Consider the following 19,742-nt stretch of genomic DNA (forward strand, 5'->3'; position numbering starts at 1 on the left):
GAGCTGGCATGACCATCACCCCAACCTTGGAAAGACCATACATACCAGCATTGCCAACACAACGATAGGCATAAACTCAGCAACGCAATGTCAGAGCTGTCAGCACCCTGTTGGCCAACGCCAATGCCAAAGAGATGCATATTCAGCTCCCATCAACACCATGATCGGAATGATGATGCTAAAGATCAACACTCCCAAGATACACCCTCTCCATCCACCCCGGAGACAAACTAGAACAGTCTCAACCCTCTCCAGCTGAACCTTGACCCTGCAATCGCCCTCCTGACAAGACATTACCGCCAGCTCGGCAGATCCTCGTCCTTGTTCTCGCAAAGGGGTGATGAGACTCGCATCCACAGACGCCCTTGAGGCAATGCACCCCCCAGTCACGGCCGTGGCTGAGACACTAGGATCATGGCTTCGCCTCCGGTGCTACGTCCTCGGGCTCTTTTTTTGGCCAGGGAGACGCGGCTTGAGCTGAGCCGCCCTGTCGGGTACACGCGTTATGCGGCGATACAATGGATACATACAAGGGCAGTTAAAAGTGCAACTTGGAGACATGCCGTTGGTCGCCTCGCAGAAAAGCAAGGCTGTAGGCCAAGCAATCCATGGCAAGGCGAACCGTGGCGAAGAAGTCCCGATGTGACAGCGATGAAAAGCAAAGAAAACGTCACCCGGTCTTGTTTGACCTTGTTGATGATTTGGAATTGCAAAACTCTTGGTGCATCTTCTCATCACACGCCTCTTGACTTCAAGGTTCGAGGCCCATGGTGTTTAAGACCAGGGCGCGGATCGGCCTTTTCGTCCGCTCCAATCGGGCCAGTCCGTCCGTGGGTGGCCCCGATCCGAGTCGGCGCCAGGTCCCGCCCGGAAGGCGGAGCGGCGGCCCCCACGGAATCAACCCGCCGACAGCTCGGGGGGGTCATCGAGGTCTCGGTTTTCCCGATGCTTTTCGGCCTTTCAGCAAGCGACTTCTTTTACCGACACTTTGGGAATGTCGCTCGTCATCCCTTGCCTGGTGCATGATTCATCAGAGACATTTCACCCTGGCAATGGGAGCTAAAATTCTTGAGATGTCTCATGGCGCGAATATCCTCCGGAGAGACTGGATCGCCGAGGACCAGGGTCACCGAAGGATCGGTACCGGACGTCATCGGATGCATGGGGCGTCGACAGCCATGTCTGAATAGCCTCGAGTTTCCCAGGTAGCACGGAAAATATCTTGGGGTGTAGCATGAAGCCATGGTGGCTAATTCGACAGGTCGCACAAGGCGGCACGGCACAGCAGGACAGTGCAAGGCGCAAAGAGCGCCAGCTTCACTTTCCAGGGGTTGAGATGCTGAGGCTGAGAAGGCAAAGGCTGAGATTGCACATGAGCATCGGACATTGATAGCTTCACTCGTCGATCAAATGTAACCCAATTTCTGTAGGGTCGTCGAGTTGATCTCATATGTATCGAAGCGGTTTAGGCTGAGGTCGGTAAATTTTATTTTATTTTCTTGTCTCTTCTCCCTTTTCGGCGCTGCGGTGAACCGAACCGGAGGGGTGTAGACAAGATGGTAAATGTAGCAAAATGACCTGTCACTTTTGGACCCTCCGTCTTGTCGATTTCGTGTGCCCCGGCAGATTGGGACGGCGAACAGACATTTTGGGCTGGGGCAGGGGTGTTTGAAAACCGATAGACGAATTGCGGGAGAACAACTGCCGGGATTTAGTCGCGTCGACTATTCGCGATTCGATTCGACGGCGGTGTGTCAAAGACGAGACGGCGTGTAGGTATCTAGCTCATTGCATCCATCTGATCTGATCTGATCTGATCTGATATCAATGGCTTGCAATTCAAGCTAGGTAACCGTCGCGCTAGGCACAGACACAGGCGCCGCCGTCAGGATTTGAGACAATGTCTCGAGGCTTTCCTGTGTGCGTCAGTATCTCATCTCATATTGAACAAGGCTTGGATCGGGCGGCAGAAGGAAAAGGATCGAGTTCAAGACACAAAATCTGCGTTCAAAAACTGCCTTGCCAATTGGTTACCGGCATCCGCTCAGCTGGAACACTGAGAGCATAGCTGGACCCCGCGCGCTACTGCGCCAGAGCGCGCCAAACCTGTACGGCGCTACCGATATTCGATAGTGGCCATGGTTTTTCTTCTTTTCCCAATGTCCGTCGATGGTGTCAGGCGCCTTTGGCGAAGCGAGATGGACGATGACACGGGGAGACAAAGAACAAGCCGCGAGCTGAATGCCCAGAATTTCCGTCGTCCTGGACGAGGTGGAGTTGAAGATTGAATCGGCATGGCGCGCAGGTCAATTAAGCTGAAGATGGATGGGTGCAAGATTTCCGAGCGAGCTAGCGCAGAGATGAGTTGAGACAACAAGACAGGGAGCAAGCGATGCCATCCATCTCAGATCATCAAGCGCCCAATATTCGCCAAGGAAGGAAGTGGATTGAGGCGCCAGCCAAGTCTCGCTACTCGAGAAACAGGCTGCATCGCATCACGGGCGGCGAAGTTGATGCCCGATGCAATGGACGGATGGATGATGCTCATCATGGTGATGTTACCCGCCAGGCCCAGCTGCAGGATCGAGGGCGTCACCGCCCCCAATCTCTGAAAAAGCAAGCTCTTGGCTGCACTGCACGATCTGGTGATGATGGCGCAGTTGCCGATGAAGCGGTTGGGCGTCGATGCCGTCCTTGTTGGGCTTCTGCGATGGGGGGCTGCTGGCGCCTGAAGCTGCTGCTGCGCCGGGTGAACAAATCCTTTTGGGAGCCTATCATTGTCGTCATTGTCTCTCCCACGCGGCGCAGGGGAGGGGGAAAAAAAGCATCAGCTGCCATTCGACAATTCGCAGTCGTCCGTCAGCCGCACTTGCGCAGCGTCGCATCAACGAGGGGCAACGTGATCAGCGCTGCTAGTTGAAGCTCAACACCCCCCCCTCCTCCCCCCATCTTTCGTCCAGAACCTGTGGCCGTGGCGATGAAAGCCCACGAGTTGGGCTGATATTGGGCACAACGACATAAAGGTCGTTTTCGTCCTTTTCCCCCTCTTCTTGTAGTTGAAGGGGGGTTGGGTTGGGTTGTAGGATCTGGAGCCAAGAAGAAGGCGGGGGGCGGATTGGGATGAACTGAGGTGCAGCCTGAGGGCGACAAAAAGAATCGAGCAGACCGATAGAGAGCTTGATGGATGCAGATGCAAGGTCGGCCGCGTTGTCTCCACGTTGGACGACGGTGAAGAATCAAATTCATTCATGTTCTCGGTGAGAGGATTGGAGATTGAGAAGTTAGCGAAGAAGAGAGTTCGTGAGGATGAAAGGGAACCCCCGCCTATAATACAGCAGAATATAGAAGGGGCCCTCTAGGTGGCTCCTACCTCGACTGCCGCCTTGGAAATCGAACGGCTCATGTTGTTGCAACTAGAACGGACCCAATACTACTACAGCACTTAGAGTAGTCTTTTCCAGGAATCAACTAAAAAAGAACCCGACCGTTAGAGAAGCTATAGCCCTAAAGTCTAAAGTTCCCGTCTGCCCGAGTACGAAATCGCCTGATTCTGACTTTGGATACAGTTCGTGTCCTGGTGAGTGACATTCATTAGACAGAAAACTTGGGATTGAAATCGACGCAGCAACCAAGGAAAACCAGAGGACGAGTTGGATCCTCTCTCGTGCAGCAGAAACGCAACTGCCGAGGTTTCCACCTCTGTTACCTCTTGTCTGAGGTTTGAAGGATGGAAGCCAAGGGAAGGACTAGTATCATTGCCCGCAGCTTTGCTTGCTTGCTTGCATCTAATGCAGCGTGAAAGTGAGGTGCAGACCCAACCCCCCCTTTACAAACACGAGTCAAATCAATCAGCGCGAATTGCCCATCCCCAATCATCCATCTCTGGCATGCCCAAATCGAAACCCCGACTTGATTAAGTGCCCACCCTCTTCGTCTCCCTAGCCCCTGCGCGACACCTGCATGTCTAGAGGTAAAGGTTGCAATCTTTTTGGGCGTCGAAACTAAACTAACTGGTTTCAGTGCTTACAGCGTCTTGTACTCGATGGCATTTTCCGATGGAAGCGACAATGGCGCATCCGCCATGGGGGGAGAAGAATGCCTAATTGCTGTAATGTACTGTAGGGAGTCTGGCCGAGTGCAACTCTGAGGAGCACGTACTAACCTCAAGAGAGAATAGAATGCGCCAAATGTTTCTTTTTTTTTTTTTTTTCCCATTATCCCTTTTTTTCTCCTCCTTTCACTCTCCTCTCCACTCACACGCCCTGATACAGAGCTCAACGCCCTCGCAAGCCACCCTGACCAGTCAGAAAACGGCCTCGCCCTTCCCCATTGGCTCAGCCTTTTTTTGGCCGGGTAGGGCAGAGACTTGCTTTCAGGTACCTGCATGAGAAGGCTTGGGGAGCCCGCCTGCGGGAAGCTAACCGACTCGCCCGTACCTGTACTTCGGCCATGTACCTTTAGCATTTTCCAATGTGCATCACCCAGCTGAAGAGCATGGGGAAGGGGGATCATCCATCCATCCCCCTCCCTCCATTTCAGCTGAGCTGAGCTGAGCTGAGCTGACCTCCCCCCATGCACAGAAAAAAAAAAAAACGTGACCTTGTTAGAACCTCTTGTTTCAGATGCATGAATAAAATTGGGTGGTTGTGAATGGTGATTGCTATTCTCGTCTCCTTACGTGCATGTAAGAGATATGCTGCCCGCTGACTCTCCTCTCCTCCAACCTCCCTCTTTCCTCACAGACCAGGCCGCATTATGTGGCCGCTTTAATATGGGCCGGGATAACTCGGGGAGACAAAGATAGAAAGGAGGAGAAACCCAAGCGTTGGCCATAGAAACTCTGAGACTGACTGTGCCGCTCAGCAGCATGAGAAGCCCGGCATTCGCGTCCCTCTCTCTCACACCGGTCTATCTGTTGTCATTCTCCAACCTCTCTCCTGCAGCTATCAACAGAGCTCCATAGTTGTTTCCGATACACGAACTCTACCTCCACAGTCCGCCCATCTGCGCAGCCAACAGCCACACCCGCAGCTGAAGAAACAACCCCTGGCACCTAAAGGTGAGATCCAGACAGAAGAACCCTCGATCCTTCTTCATAAATCAAGTCACATTTAGACAGAATCACATTTAAAAAAAAAAAAACGTGTCATGAGCCCATGGATCAGAGCTCAAAGCTCATACCTCCTCCAACCTCCACCACCTTCGGCGAATTGCCCAAGAAGGCCAAAACCAGAAAGAAACCCACGATGCTAACCTTTCGATAACCCACCAAAGCCCAGCTTCATCGCATGCAGTAGCGGTCAAAAACAACTTTCAGCCATCTCCTTTTACTCATTCTCGATATCTTCTCCATTGACATACATTTCTCCAATTTTTCTCCCATCGCAGCCTCGGCTCTCCTTCGCAAGCATTCCCCTTCATGTTACGTTGGCCGACGACGGAAACACACTTCCCCCTTGTTCCCTGCTAGGCCGCCGCGCCCCCTCTTTTTGGGATGGACCTCTTCTTTTTTTTTTTTTCTTTTTTTTCTCTTGTGCTGTTTTTATGTATTGTCCTTACTAAGAGGGCCAGGTTCCAGGTTCCTACCCGCTGCAGTGTCCACGATTTGCTGTCCTTTCCCATCATGGCGCGTGTGCGGGGACGAAGCCAGGCGTTTGTGTCGTCCCTCTTCAAGCCAGAGTTGGGCATGAACTAACACACCATCGTTGCATCCCTCCTCTTGTGGTTGGGTGGGAACTGGTTCGAAACTACCATAGGCCCAGCCAACTCTCTCACAACTAGATGCATGCTACTATGTCATTATCATGTCAAGTAGGTCAGTCAGTCAGTCACAACTGCAGTCAACCGAGATCAGGTCGAGAGCGATAATGATACATGTCTATTACTCCGGATCTTCCATCTCGTTAGGTATACATGTGTGTCCGTGTGCCATCCGATGTATGTATGTGCCATGCCATGGCCAGGCCAAATAAACGCCTCGTCTCGTCCCAGTGTTTCGTTCCCACCTGGCCAGCCAACCCGTGAGGGCTTCCATTCCCGCCTCCCTTCGCCCAGCCTCCCAAAGTCCCATCCGCCCTAGCCCTTCTAAGTATAAGCAAGGCTCCCAACGGGCTAATAATACATAGAGTACATACGTACAAGCAAGTAACCAAGTCTATGTCGAGATTCGTCTGGAAAGCAAAACCCACTCATTCCCTCCTCCCTGCCTGCCTGACCGCGACCTGTCCTGTCCTGTCTTGTTGCCTGACCAACCGACCTCGCCAACCCAGTAAGAACAAGGCAATGCAACTCAGTCTGAACGCCTTTGCCTTCAAGTCATTAACCGCGTACCCTTTCCCACATCTGCCCTGCCCGTTCATGTCCGTTCCTTTTTTTTATCCCCTCCCCTTACCCCCCTCCGATACTCTCCGCTCCGTAGCCGACATTGTGTGTGTCCCGTATCCGTAGCGTAGCGTAGCATATTGTATAGTCCTTTCTCCGATTAACCCCCCCGCCATGCAGTCATGAATAATCGCTGTTCTGCGCCCAAGTCTACACCTAGCAACGGACGCCAAAGGAGAGAAAGGGTGAAAAGCATCCAAGGAAAATCGTGAACCTGCCCAATGGGCTTACCGTACATCCAATGACATCAACCCGGGTCCGTTTCCATTGCAATCATATGAAACGGAACCCCAGGACGTAAAAATAAAAAACCGTTGTAAGAGGGACAAAAAATTCAAAGGGAAAAAGCAAACCCAACGGAGAGAAAAAAAACTCAAAAGAAAAGCAACAATACCGAAGGAGGAGGGCGGGTCCCCTTCTCAAACTCCATCCCTTCACCTCGCCATCCGGTCCAGCCGCCAAAGCGCAAGAGAGTGGGTGGGATGGATGCGTAGTTGCGCGTCCAAAGTGTCAGTGACCAAAGGGGAAAACAGACGTCAATGTCGAGGCGGTTGGTCCGAAGTGCCGTGGCGCAATACAGCCGCCAACCCCCGCGCCCTAATTACAAGGGTCACGTCTCTTTGTCGTATCGAGTGACAAAACGATGCCCATGTCATGTCGAGAGGGTGCCGCAAGTCACAGCCTGTGCTAGACGGACGGCTTGAGTCTTTATCGAGCTCCGCCGCTTCCGCTGGCTTCTTCTGAGGCTTCGTAGAGGTCCAGACAGTCTTCGAGAACTATGCGCTTCTGTTAGCCATCACGAGGTCGGGCCTTGGTCAGGAGAGTCTTGGGCATACCGGCAGTTATCTGTTCCTCCCACACCCCGTATTGGTAGTCGACGAGTCCGTGGCGCTCGATCCCGTCGCATAAACGTATTAATTCGTTACCCATCTTCTTAATCATGGCCTTTGACATGAGGCTCTGCGATCTCGATGGCTGGGATGAAGTCATCAACTCCATCTGGCGCTGGCCTAGGCCTAACCAGGCGTGATTGAAATCGTCCCACAGCTTGATTCGATCGGCGTGGAGGTTTGTATCGTCTAAATTGAGGCCTGCAGTCTTGGTCAGCCATGTCGTCCTGCCCTGATGCTCTGCTCCCACCCATGCTCTTGGGGTTTGCGACAACACATACCAAGGTCTGCCACCTGAGACAACAGCCAGCTGGTGACGCTCAGCAATGTCTCGGATGCGCTTTCTAGGGATCCATTCATGATCTCTTGGAATATGGTGCCCAATTGCCTCTGGTAGTTGACCCATTTCTCCTCTAGTGCGCCATCTGGGTACTCGTGATCTTCTGCCATGGAAACATCGGCGCTCGCGGTCGCCTGGGGCATTGCGCCCACGCTCGACATGTTGCTCGCATAATTCATGGCATTGCTCTGCTGGTACACGTTTGCGGATCCGCTTGAGCCCTGCGCCGACTGTTGCAGGCCCGGACCGCCTGTGCTTCCCGTCTCGGATCCGAAGTATGTCGAGGCGACATCCGGCGTCATCATCTGCATAGCTGCAGGTTGCCGTGATCCAAATTGCTGCGCATCGTAGACGGGGTTTTGCGCCCCAGGCTGGGCGACGTTGTACATCATGGTCGCGGCTGTGTTGTAGCCGCCAAAGCTCTGAGGTTGCTGGCGCGAGTCCTGGCCGTACTCTGACCCGTAAGCCATGGCCGTCCCAGGCATGTTTGCCGTCGAGAAGGATGCGCTGGGTTCGGGATAGTAACTGCTGTAGTTGCCCGAGCCCCCCATCCCTCGCACTGCTGCTGAAGGAGATGAGGAAGCGAGGGACGCAGGCCGGTACCTGTCGCTGGAGACTCCGGCGAGAGAACGGCGCGGCTGGGAGGGATCGTTGAGCGAGTATCTCTGGTTGGGGGTTGAATGAACCGGCGGTTCATTCTGCCTCCTTAGCCGATTCGGGTCGTCCATCCCCCGAAGACCTTGATTCCCACACGACCCTACCGTCGATCCCAACCGATGGGTGACCGGTAGTGCTGCTGAGTGTACGGCGGCCAGTTTTAAATACACCCGAGAGATCGCACAAGCCTTGGAGCTTTGTCGTCGAGAGAGGGAGAACGGAGCAAGTGATGTTCTCTTGCCTAGGTAGGTAGGTACAGGTAGATCTGCGCGCGCAAGATGGTAGAGGGCCACAGATAATCTGGTACAGTAGTAGGATGATGCTGGAGGGGTCACCGCGGGGTCGTTGGGATAAAGTCCACTCGGTTGGAGTAGTCGCGATGATCGATGGTCGGGGGGGTGGTGAGGCAGGGAATCGATGGCTAGGCGAGGTAGTAGTCGAAGTGAGAGAGCGCAAACGAGTTTACAAACAGGGTGCCGCTGGCCTATTATTCGCAACCAAGCCCAACTGATTCACTGGTCAGGCAGGGAAGCTGGCTCAGCCGGGGACCTGGGTGTAGCAAGGTAGTTATCAAGTCGAATCCCAATGACAAGGTAGCCGAGCTAGAGACTAGTGCCATTTATGCCCGGTAGACACTTGAGGTCCAGAAAGATGACGAAGAGCGAGGCGTTGGGCCCGCTGAGTAGCTTGGTCTGGGGCTCTGGGGGCCCAGGGCTGATTGGGATGAGTTGTCAAAACCGTTGTCTTGCGCTCTACTGGGAGTATCCTGGCCAAAGCCCCATGCAGGAGCCCTCGGCATGACAAGCTCGAGCCCACCTCGATCTGCTGGGGCCAGGACACCGCACCAGGGTCTCGACGGGGGACCAGAGCGTTCAGAAAAGCCTTCACTAAGCCAGTACAGGCGTCCGAGGCCGCCGAGTCGGGGTAACGACGGTCTTCTAGTCCCGCCGGCGAAGATTTAAGTGAGGGCAGCTAGTAAAGATGAGGGTTGCTGGATGGTCGGAGGGCCGGCTGTGGGGCCACGGGAATAGAAACAGATCGCAGAGATGACGAAATTCTGAAATGGAAGAGGATAGCCATGGCATCTATATAGCGTATTTGCTCACAGAGGCATCGCAGTCTCTGCTGCACTGCAACATGCTCGGGTCCACTGTTTGGCGGCGGCGACAGGGGCAAAAGAATGACTGATGGAGTGTGATTCGAAGGGGGTCGCGAGAAGAGAAGGAGGGGTGTGGGCGTGTGTCTGTCAAAGACAGGGTAAGGTGAGGCGGTTGGTTTTAGTCTGTCACCCAGAGACGCAGTGTAGATGGCGTCAAGACTGGTGCAGTGGACGATGATGGGGAATGTCTCCAAGAGGCATGATAGATCGTAGACATGTGTAACCCAAGCCATGTTGACAGTGTGGGTAGCATGGCATCGACTCCTCTGCATCCTCTGTCATGGAGGGACGGAGGATCGAAGCGGCATAGGTGAGGCAACGCGGCAGACAGGACTTGGCTGGCTCACAGGACAGGATCCCGATGAGGCACCGATAAAGACCGGCAACGGCTGCCCCGAGAACAACAGTCAAGTATTGAGCCAGCGAATACGGAGTAGAGGGCTCAAGACAACGGCTTTGGAGATTGAGAGAGGATCGGCGTTGAATCCTCACAACCCGCCCCCCTGGCCCGGCACATTGGTAAGAGGCGCGAAGAAAGATTGAAGGAGGGCATGGGCAGCTCGTCGACGTGGCTTGTCTGGGTGTGCGCCTAAACCCGGGGTGGACACAATAGAAACTGGGGCCTCTCCTCGGCTTCAGTGACTACCGACCACGCTCTGCGCCTCCAACGGACAATCCGGGAGTGTGTGCGTATCCAGGCTGCTGAGGCGGGCGCTGGCGCTGAACAGCGGCTCCAACATCTGTCTGGCTCTCAAGGGCTCGGAGTCTTTTGAGCTCCAAGCTCTGGTCAAAACTTCTTGGCCAGCGAGTTCCATTCCTGTCTTGCCGGTGAGTGGCAGCTGAAAATTGCGGCAACCGAGAAGCAACGCAGACGACACACAACCAAGACTCGACGCGGGTCTGATACTGTTGTTGTTGTTGTTGTTGTTGTTGCTGCTGTTGCTTCTGCGTTTCCGCGTCTACTGCATGCGCCGATGGTGACCAGTATTTGGTTGCTGTAACCGCCTGCAGCTTGCGTCGTCTGGGGCTTGTCCGCGGAGGCCTGGGGCCCTTGGGAGGGGAGTCGATTGTGGTGCAAGGCGGTGGTGTATTACTATTCGGGTGCATAGTAGCGTGTGAGAGAGGAATGAACGGGGCTTGAATGGGGGTGCTTAGGCCTGCCCTGGAGTGGAGGATTGCAAAGTCTAACCACAGAGAGTCGAGTGGGTTATTGCCAACTTGAGACAAGGCCCGCCATCCTGGATTATTACTGGCACGTTTCTGCCCAAGCACACGCCACAGGATGGGTTAAGTCAGGTCAGGACGCACGCACCTTGGGCCCTGGGGGTCTTGTCTTCTGGAAGCTGGTTCCGCATCGTATGTATGCGCAGAGAAGTCGTAGCATCGTAGCATCCCGCTGTTGAACGAAAGGCCGAAACAATTGCGGGAGCCAAGTAGGGCGGCAGGGCGCAAGGGTGTACGGGTAGGTAGGGAGCGTGTGTCGTTAACACACACAGCATGCCGACGATCCAATGCGCCGTCCATGGTCGGCTGAGAAGAAGAAAAGTCCAGACACCATCGGCCGAAGGATGAACGAGTGCCGTAGTCAAACGCGGTTAAGCGGTTTTGGGCCAGGTCGGTTGTCAAGAGTCAAGCCCTGATCCCCAAGACTTGGGGATGTCGGTTCCGCAGCCAATCGATGTTGGGGTATCGATCGTTGTCTTGGAAGGGGTTAGAACTGATCGCAGGATCAACTTTGAGGGTAAAAAGCAAGACAACAGTGCTGGATCTAAGACAGCAACATCAATTGGTGCAGATGTCTCCTCCTCTTCCCGCCCTCCCGTCCGAATAAACAAAAACTCCTCTTGGCTCTGGCTTTTCCTGCCTGGTTTGGTGCGGCCCAGGGTCCAGAACGAGGAAGAATTTGACAGCATTGGGAAAAGCAATGCTGGAACATTGGACTACGGCCAAGGAAAAGAAAGTAAGCAGTAGAACTGAGCCAGATTGAGGCATAGTGTTTATCCACTCGGAGAGGATCCTGAGAGAAGAGCCCGAATAAACGCTGACCAATCGTTGGAGGAGGGCGATAACGACTAGCATCCTTGCCTTGCTTGGAATTGCGGACGTTCGTGCGGACGGTGTACGTGTTGTCTCCCTGAGCTTGGATGCATTGGATGTAAACCGGCCCGTGTGTCTTCTTCGGAGAGTGCGATGGCGGGACGTGCAAACCACAACAGCACGAGCCCCCGAGTCCAAGAAGGTGATGATCCAGGGCTGGACGGAGCACGGAGTACAGGTACGAAAACACAGCGACGTTCGTACCTGGTGCTGGCGCGTGCTAGCGTTGCGTTCTCTTCCGACGGGAAGCCAATAATGGCTTGGAGAACGCCCAGGTCGTAGAGGATAGAAGCATGCGGGCAAGACGGGCATAGGACGGGTCCTTGATGGGTCGTGTCGTGGAGGATGAGATGACCCCTGGATCCCAGCTCATCGTGTGAAAGGTGAAGAAAAAACAAAGACGATGTCGAACCCGATGCTAGGGGCAAAGGCACTTTCTCGGTTGCCATCAGGCGGGAATTTTTTTGGTAGCCAGGGCACCTGCCAATGAAAGCTTGATCGCGGGGCTGACTTCAGTGGGGGAAGGCACCATCCCTCCCAGGGTGACAGAAATATCAGGACAAAGGAAGGAGTGGCCAAGCCCATTGATTCTCATCATTGTGAGGCAACAACTTACACGACGATAAGCTAAGAATTAAGGTGAGGCTGGTGGCGATTTTCATCACTGGTGCTTGTGAGTGAATGATCCTTTACTATAATATCAATGCAGGAGGCTCGAATAGGCAGGCAACATGAAAGAAGAAGCTATAGAGCCATGCTAATGCTAAGAGTTGCACTTCACAGTCACACGTCGTTGTCGATGTCGTTCTTCGGCTCCTGTTGCCAATGCTCTCAGATGTCTTCCAGGGTCTTCAGGTACTCCCTAGCCTGCCAGTTTCTGCTGCAGGCGCCACAGTTCAGCCGGCCAACATCTCACAGGGGAAACCAGCGTGGCTTACACGACGGGACCAATAAACCGAGCGTACTCCGCATAACCCCAAATTGTTCCTGATATCCAAAATGCGAGCTACAAAACAACACACAAAACAACACCGCTGTATCATCAAATGGCTCACGGCGCATTGTTTTCCTGGAACCATACACACACTCCAGGATGATACGCGCCTAGACCTGCCTCACTTCTGGCTGGAACGCCTCAGGATCAACGCCCGCATTTGACGCGACGATCGCTACCCTACATCAAACATCTCCAACGGCTGTACTGACCAAAATGTCACCCAGGGTGGCCACCAAGATCTCCCTCCCATCCACGACTCCACACAACACTCTAGGTCCCGTACCGGTACCTGACCGGCAGGGATTGCTGCTGAAGCGCACTAGCTGACGCGCATATCGGACCATGTTTCGCGCGTCTAGCACTGCAAAGGGGAACGCGCATCAGCTCTGCATGAGAGGCTATCCCCTCCCCAACCTTGGCTTGGAGCTGAGGGGGCGAGAATAGCGCTGCTAGTGTCCCATCCAAGAGAGCTGCCCGTTGCTCTCAGCCTGGGAGCCCAATCATGGTGCTGCCCACAGCCAGAGCCATTGGCCAACTGGAGGTCATCATGTCATGGGTTACACTCCTGTTCGCCTTGCATTTCGGCCCTGCAATGGAATCAGCAAGGCAACGGTTCTACGGCAAGTTCCCCAAGAGCTATGAGCTCGCGCGCCGATGCGGATGATGTGCAGATGCTGCTACCCGGCAGATGCTCGCGGGTGGACGTCAAAGTCAGCCATCGACGCGGCGGCGCGGCAAAGATGCATCTCTCGGAGCCCCGTTCTGCAAGCCTGCAAGGCGCGGCATTAGACTGGCCCGTCGTCTTCTGCCCTGCGAAACTGGGCCGTCCCGTACTGGGCGAGCAAGCGAGCGAGCGAGAGATCGAGCGACGACGATCTCAGCCTCACCCAGGAGGCGTTGGACTCTGCTCCCCTCCCCTCCCGCCTAGCCGACTTCGTGCGGATGCCGGTCCGTATGGCACTGACCTGACCAGACCAGACCAGAACAAAGGTACCGAAGTACAGAGTGCCGCAACGGTTTTCTGCCCGCAACAGGGCTTGCTGTCCACTCGTGGCTGCGTCCGCCCCAGACGCCGACCTCAAACCACAGTCCGCCCACGCTCGACGCTCCACCTCCGTCGCGAGGACGTACCTCTCATCAGACCTTTCCATCAGGGCTAAGTTGGACCCGCGTTGGCCTGGCCTGGGCGACGGCCTCAATCCTCAGTCCTCGAGCGCGCCGCGTGATGCCAGCCTTCGACTTTGCTGTCCGATGCCGTCATCTTCCTCGTTAGCCTCTCGCTTATCCATCATTTCCTTCGGAGGATTCCCAACTCATCGACCCGCCAGCACACCGTTGCGCCGCTGAAACCTGGAAGTCGAGACCAACCGGAACGCTCTGCCTTGAGAGGCTGAAACATCTCCGACCACCCCACCCAAACTCTTCTAGAAACCTTCTCGATTCTACAGCAAATCCACTCTGCAGCTGGTGCCGTTGCCGCTACCATGACCACTACCGACCGTCTTGCCCGCCTCCGGAGGGCTAATTCTAGCACGGTCTGCCGGCCGTCTATGAAATTGAAACGGCTCGAACGAATCAGTGGCCCTTCTCCATGCGGAAAATGTGTGCCTTAATATCCCGCTCATCCTTGAGCATATGCCGCCCTGGTGCCACATGTTGTGTGGAGAGGTTGCAATTACCACGGAATGAGCTGGGAGACGCGCTCGCATCAGACGCGAAACGCTTCACCGCCCGGTCTGCGATATTTTCCTTTCCTTGCCAGTGTTGAACTCCTCTTGAGCGGGCGATCGAGCAGCCAGTGCCATCGCCATTCCCAAGGATCCAACTGCCTGCTCCACCAACACCGGGCTAAGTCCGAGTTCTGACCAGATCCATGGCCTACTGCCTATGGCCGTCCCTGTCTTGGATTGAATGGCGCGCTCGGTTCAGTGCCACGTTCTGCTGCAGGGGCACACTACAGTTGGTCCAGGCCATCAACTCACCAACGCGGCGACAGAGGCTCAGTATGGTCTGATGGACAGCATTATTCGGCAGCAGCTTGGGCCACCAACTCCACGTGTGGCTTGCTAATTACCGTACAGGAACGCTTTGCAGGGTGCTCATGGCTTGGTCCGTGACTTGACCCGGTTCGGCCGGTTCATCACAGTTATGGACCTGTGATATTGTCCTGGATCACATCTTGAGGCCGCTCTCCCCTGCAGCCATGCACGCCATCACTATCGGTGAGAGGTGCGAGCGAAGCGAAGGTCGATTTGGCATTTCGTGCCCAGGATTCCCATGCATCGGATGAGGTGTTCCTGAGATCTCAACCTACCATGACGGATGGGATGGGATGGGATGGGATGGGATGGGATAGTCAAGGGCCGGAATTAAAGTCCTTGATCGAACGCCATTCATTGTTGTAGATTGACAGGTGTGGCGTTGGACGGCAGAGATTCGACATCCATCACCAAGGACTAGGCTGCAAGATAGACGACCCCATGATACCCCGATATGTAGATGTCACGTTTGATTCTCGCAACGAATACGACCTGTTGGCCACAGTGACGATTGCAACGTTCAACCTCGCCTCGGGGCTGAAGCCTAGATTCGGGATCCTAAAACTACACGATGATTGTTTTGTACAGGTTGGATGAGCGAGTAAGGGCGTGGCTGGCCCGTTCGCTATCCTTCTCATAACCACCCCCACAGCCGCAGACGCAGACTCATTCCAAAGTCCCTCATCATCAAGTTGTGGCAGAATCTGCTTATCGCTTGACCCAGGCCGGCATCTTGCGGGCCTTGACATGGCCGTGCTTCTTCCTCTCCACAGTTCTCGGGTCTCTCGTGATACAACCGGCTGGAAGATGGTGAGATTAGTTCTCACTCGAAAAGTTTCGTCATGGAAAAGGAAAATGTCACTGCACATACCCTTTCGAAGAGCCGTCTTGAGCGCTGGCTCATGCACGATCAAAGCTTTGGCGACGGCCAGCGTGAGAGCCTCGGCCTGCCCGGTGGTTCCGCCGCCTTCGACCAGCGCCCACACGTTGTACTTGTCTAACCGCTCAGTTGCCTGCAAGGCCCAGACGGCGCTCTCACGGTCGTGGACACGGCCGAAGGCCTGGCTCAGCGTCTTGCCATTGATCAGAACCTCTCCCGTGCCCTCAACAACCCAAGCGCGGGCAGTAGATTCCTTTCGCTTTCCGACTCCGACGGCACGGCCGAACTTGTCGACGGATACGGGGTGCGGCACGTTCAAGAATGGGTTGATATCTCGCTTGAAATCTTCCAAGGCAACCTTGACCTCCTCTGGGAGGAGCGTGGGCTCAATGAGGTTGAGCCGCTTGGCAACCCGAATAACCTTGGCGTAGTGGGAGGCCTTGACTCGTTCACCGAGCTTCGATCGCATCTCCGGTAGCTTGACCCAAGCCGTCAGGGGAGCCTCGCTCGAGGGTAGTGTCGGAAGGTGGTGATATTTGGTGAAGAGGCGAGCAATTCGGATGTACATCTCGTTGAATTGGGGCTCACGAGAGAAGTACGAGGCCGTGGACGGGATCGTTCGTGCATGTCTGACGCCCTGGAAGGGCAGCGGGAGCCTCGACTCGGCCAATGAGGTCTGGTCATGTTTGGGAGCATCCGTAGATTCGGTGTTGAGAGTTCGTAGGCCGAGATGGAAGCTGGGCGGTTGCCATGTGGCTCGGGGCCATTGTGCGCGCAGGAGCTGGCTCTGGCATCGTAGTTGCCGTAGGCCTTTCGTGAATGTTGACATGATGGCGGGATCGGAGGGGGCCCCGTCGAAATGGCGGATCGGACCTCGAGGTTCACTCACTGCTGGGCCAGAAAATCTTCACGAGAATCGGATGTGCAACGGCCTCATCCGCCCAATCACGTGGAGAGCTCTGCCACATGTTCCCAATACCAGCCACCTCCCCCTCACCGCCCGCAGCACCAGCCACAATACCTCCTCGTTGCTCGGGCAGTAACACTAGCGCGGGGCATGCAATTTGACACACTTATCCCACCTTCAAAAAATTTCCCCCTCCTCAACTTTACTTTCTCTTCTTCTTCCTCATCCTCCTCGTCAACTTGTTCTCAGCTGCAAGCTCAGCAAGCATCCAAGATGGCTTTCGGAACTCTCTTCACCCGCGAGGTACATCTTCTCGGCTCTTGAAAGACAATAGCTTCGCGATGTCGTTACTGACAGGTTTTGGGTTCTCCAGAACAACGCTCGCTCTACCGCCATCCGCGCTGTGGCGAAGGCCAACGACATCGAGCTCAACATTGTTGAGGCCGAGAAGGGCAACCCTACCGTTGAGCACCTCAAGGCCAACGGCCTGGGCAAGATCCCCGCCTTCGTTGGCGAGGATGGCTTTGCTCTCTCCGAGTGCATCGCCATCGCCATCTACAGTACGTGAAGCTTGTGATGGAGCATGACACCACTTTTCATTTCATTTTTCTCAGCTACCCCTCCTCCCCCTTGCGAATGATGACCTAGCCTTATTATACAGTTATCCCTATCTGAGATTTCTTCCTCAGAAGACATTGTGTGGATACCGTCTAACTTCTGACTTGCAACCCCATTTTTTGCTGCCTGTTGCTGCCAATTGTGTGTCGGGAGCTTTGCTAACCCCGCCAATAGTCACCTCCCAGAACGAGAAGACCACTCTTCTCGGTAAGACCAAGCAGGAGTAAGTTGATGACACGCACATCTGAGCTTGTCGTTCACGTCGCTGACTATCTTTAGCTATGCCTCCATCCTGAAGTGGCTGTCCTTCTTCAACTCCGAGGTCCTTCCCCGTCTCGGTGCCTGGATCGAGCCCCTCAAGGGTGTCGTTCCTTACAACAAGAAGAACGTCGATGAGGCCTCCAAGGCCGCTCTCAAGGCCTTTGACGTCGTTGAGGATCACCTCATCCGCAACACCTACCTTGTTGGCGAGCGCATCACCCTCGCTGATCTCTTCGCCGCCGGCATCACCCTCCGCGGCTTCCAATTCTTCTTTGACAAGACTTACCGCGAGGAGCACCCCGCTCTGACCCGCTGGTTCGAGACTGTCCGCAGCCAGCCCATCTTCTCCGAGGTTGCTGAGCAGGTCGAGTTCCTCGAGACCCCCGCCCTGACCAACACTCCTCCCAAGAAGCCTGAGCAGCCCAAGAAGGAGGCCGCTCCCAAGAAGGAGAAGGAGGCTCCCGCTCCCGCTGCCGCCCCCGCCTCTGAGGACGCTCCCGCTCCCCCCAAGCCCAAGCACCCTCTTGAGCTTCTCGGCAAGCCCTCTTTCCCCCTCGATGAGTGGAAGCGCCAGTACTCCAACATCAAGAACCACGACGAGGCCATGAAGTACTTCTGGGAGAACTTCAACTTCGAGGAGTGGTCTATCTGGAAGGTTGACTACAAGTACAACGATGAGCTCACCCTCACCTTCATGTCCAACAACCTGATTGGTGGCTTCAACAACCGCCTTGAGGGTTCCCGCAAGTACATCTTCGGATGCGCTGCCGTCTACGGCGAGAACAACGACTCCGTCATCCAGGGTGCCTTTGTCGTCCGTGGCCAGGAGTACCTCCCCGCCTTCGATGTCGCTCCCGACTACGAGAGCTACGAGTTCACCAAGCTCGACCCCACCAAGCCCGAGGACCGACAGTTCGTCGAGGATGCTTGGGGCTGGGAGAAGGGCATCAAGGTCGGTGACAAGGAGTACGCCCTTGCCGACGGCAAGGTCTTCAAGTAAAAAAACCAAATCAAAAGGAAAAAAAGGGAAAGGGATGATGATAATGGCTTACGGATAACCAAATGGGTTGGGATGGGGAAATGATTTATGATGATTGTATGCCTCATGGAGGCCTCAGGGCCAGCAGCTTGTTGTACGTAATGCGCGGACAAACAAACAAAATGGTGTCTTGAGGAAGACGACGGACAATATACCAGAGCGTTGCTGCAACTACCAAGTGCCTGCCTGCCTGACGTGACGTGACGTGATCTGACTATTCTGGGTAAAGTGTTTGTGTCTGTCTATTTGGAAAGAGGAGCGAAGCCTCGGGGTATCTTAAAAGAAGCAAAGCCAAACAATGCAAGTCTAGTCCTGGCTATAATCTACTCAGTTAGCTTTGGCTGAGGCCTTTTCTTTGGCTTTGGACTTGGCCGGAGCTTGTTCTAGAGTATACGCTGGGTCGAGTTTAAAGGGCGATTGACGGACGAATCGACTAATGTCGGCCTCGTGGGCGAGGTTGTTCAGGTAGTCGTGGACCTGAGGTAGGACATTGGGCATCTCTGTGGACAGACCAGAGAATTCGGGAATCTGGAGAAGATTGAAGGGCTCGCTCCGGGCCTTTTCGAGCGAGTCGTCGACGAGAATGGTGTTTGTCTGATCCCACTTGCCACCAGTCTGAACCGCAGGGTGAGCGCCCATGATGCGGGGGTCGGACCACACGCTGGTGAGGCGCTTGTAGACCTGGACTTTGGCGTCGTAGTCGGCCTTGCAGAGACCAAAGGTGTCGCGGCCCCAGACGAGGAGGCATCGCTCGCGCTGCTCCGGGGTGAGCAGCTGATCAACCATCTTGCTCACGTTGTCGGGGCGGGCCGAGGACCAGATGGCCACGTGGAAGGTGTCGAGGCAGTAGGAGAGGAATGTTTTCGCGTGAGGGCGCTCGACGAAGTGGAAGGGGCGGCGCTTGTTGGGACGGTGGAGGAGGGTGCCGTTGAGGTCCATGACGATGAGGATTCGGCGCGGTTGGGGGAGGCGATGGGGTTCGAGATGGGCTTGAGCCATGTATTGAGGTGTTGGGTTTGGGACACCACCGGATTCATTGCTGGGGGCTTTTGGAGGCGAGGAGGCGCGTTGTCTGGCGTCTGCGGAATTGGCGTCATCTCTGGGGCCGGAGGGAGTTCTGAAGAGGAGAGAGTTAGCTAGGTAGGTTCATGATGGTGTTGAGGATGGCATACTTGGACCGACGGTTTCGTATTCTCGGAGTAACGTAGGGCTTCTTCTTTGGCGCTGCGTCTGCTGATTGCGCAGCGAGTGTGAGGCCAGGTATCGCGACCGGCGCAGGCGCCGTAGAAGTAGTATATCCCGTCATTGTCTTGGACGGGAGCAGGCCAGGGACATAATGCGACGACGAGGCGGAAGCGGAAGAGTAAGACTGCGAGTGTCTGACGATGCGCGAGGTGTAGGCGCCGAGCGAGCGACGGATACTCAAAGATGCTGCTGTTGAAAGCTTGTGTGACATTAGGAGGAGGAGGAGAAGCGA

General features: G+C 55.0%; 4 protein-coding genes across 4 annotated transcripts; 1 reads left to right on the forward strand and 3 right to left on the reverse strand.

Moving 5' to 3' along the window:
• Positions 1 to 7,170: 7,170 nt before the first annotated feature.
• On the reverse strand, positions 7,171 to 8,096 carry LRP88_05929 (uncharacterized protein; the record flags this gene model as incomplete). The annotated part of the gene is made up of 3 exons (XM_083242472.1): positions 7,171 to 7,514; positions 7,566 to 7,615; positions 7,705 to 8,096. 3 exons carry the CDS (start codon positions 8,094 to 8,096, stop codon positions 7,171 to 7,173), a joined length of 786 nt encoding a protein of 261 aa, XP_083101408.1.
• A 7,172-nt stretch (positions 8,097 to 15,268) lies between these two features.
• On the reverse strand, positions 15,269 to 16,269 carry LRP88_05930 (mitochondrial 37S ribosomal protein uS9m; the record flags this gene model as incomplete). The annotated part of the gene is made up of 2 exons (XM_083242473.1): positions 15,269 to 15,360; positions 15,432 to 16,269. The coding sequence occupies 2 exons, from the start codon at positions 16,267 to 16,269 to the stop codon at positions 15,269 to 15,271; spliced, it is 930 nt and encodes a 309-aa protein (XP_083101409.1).
• Positions 16,270 to 16,620: 351 nt separating this feature from the next.
• LRP88_05931 (uncharacterized protein) lies at positions 16,621 to 18,226 on the forward strand (the record flags this gene model as incomplete). The annotated part of the gene is made up of 4 exons (XM_083242474.1): positions 16,621 to 16,650; positions 16,721 to 16,907; positions 17,119 to 17,188; positions 17,245 to 18,226. The coding sequence occupies 4 exons, from the start codon at positions 16,621 to 16,623 to the stop codon at positions 18,224 to 18,226; spliced, it is 1,269 nt and encodes a 422-aa protein (XP_083101410.1).
• A 366-nt stretch (positions 18,227 to 18,592) lies between these two features.
• LRP88_05932 (HAD-like domain-containing protein) lies at positions 18,593 to 19,721 on the reverse strand (the record flags this gene model as incomplete). Its single annotated transcript, XM_083242475.1, has 2 exons — positions 18,593 to 19,382; positions 19,438 to 19,721. The coding sequence occupies 2 exons, from the start codon at positions 19,719 to 19,721 to the stop codon at positions 18,593 to 18,595; spliced, it is 1,074 nt and encodes a 357-aa protein (XP_083101411.1).
• Positions 19,722 to 19,742: the final 21 nt, after the last annotated feature.

This window comes from Fusarium phalaenopsidis (genome assembly GCF_050370095.1).
Source record: "Fusarium phalaenopsidis strain FUZ10S chromosome Unknown contig_32296, whole genome shotgun sequence".
In the NCBI taxonomy this organism is placed as follows: Eukaryota; Fungi; Ascomycota; class Sordariomycetes; order Hypocreales; family Nectriaceae; genus Fusarium; species Fusarium phalaenopsidis.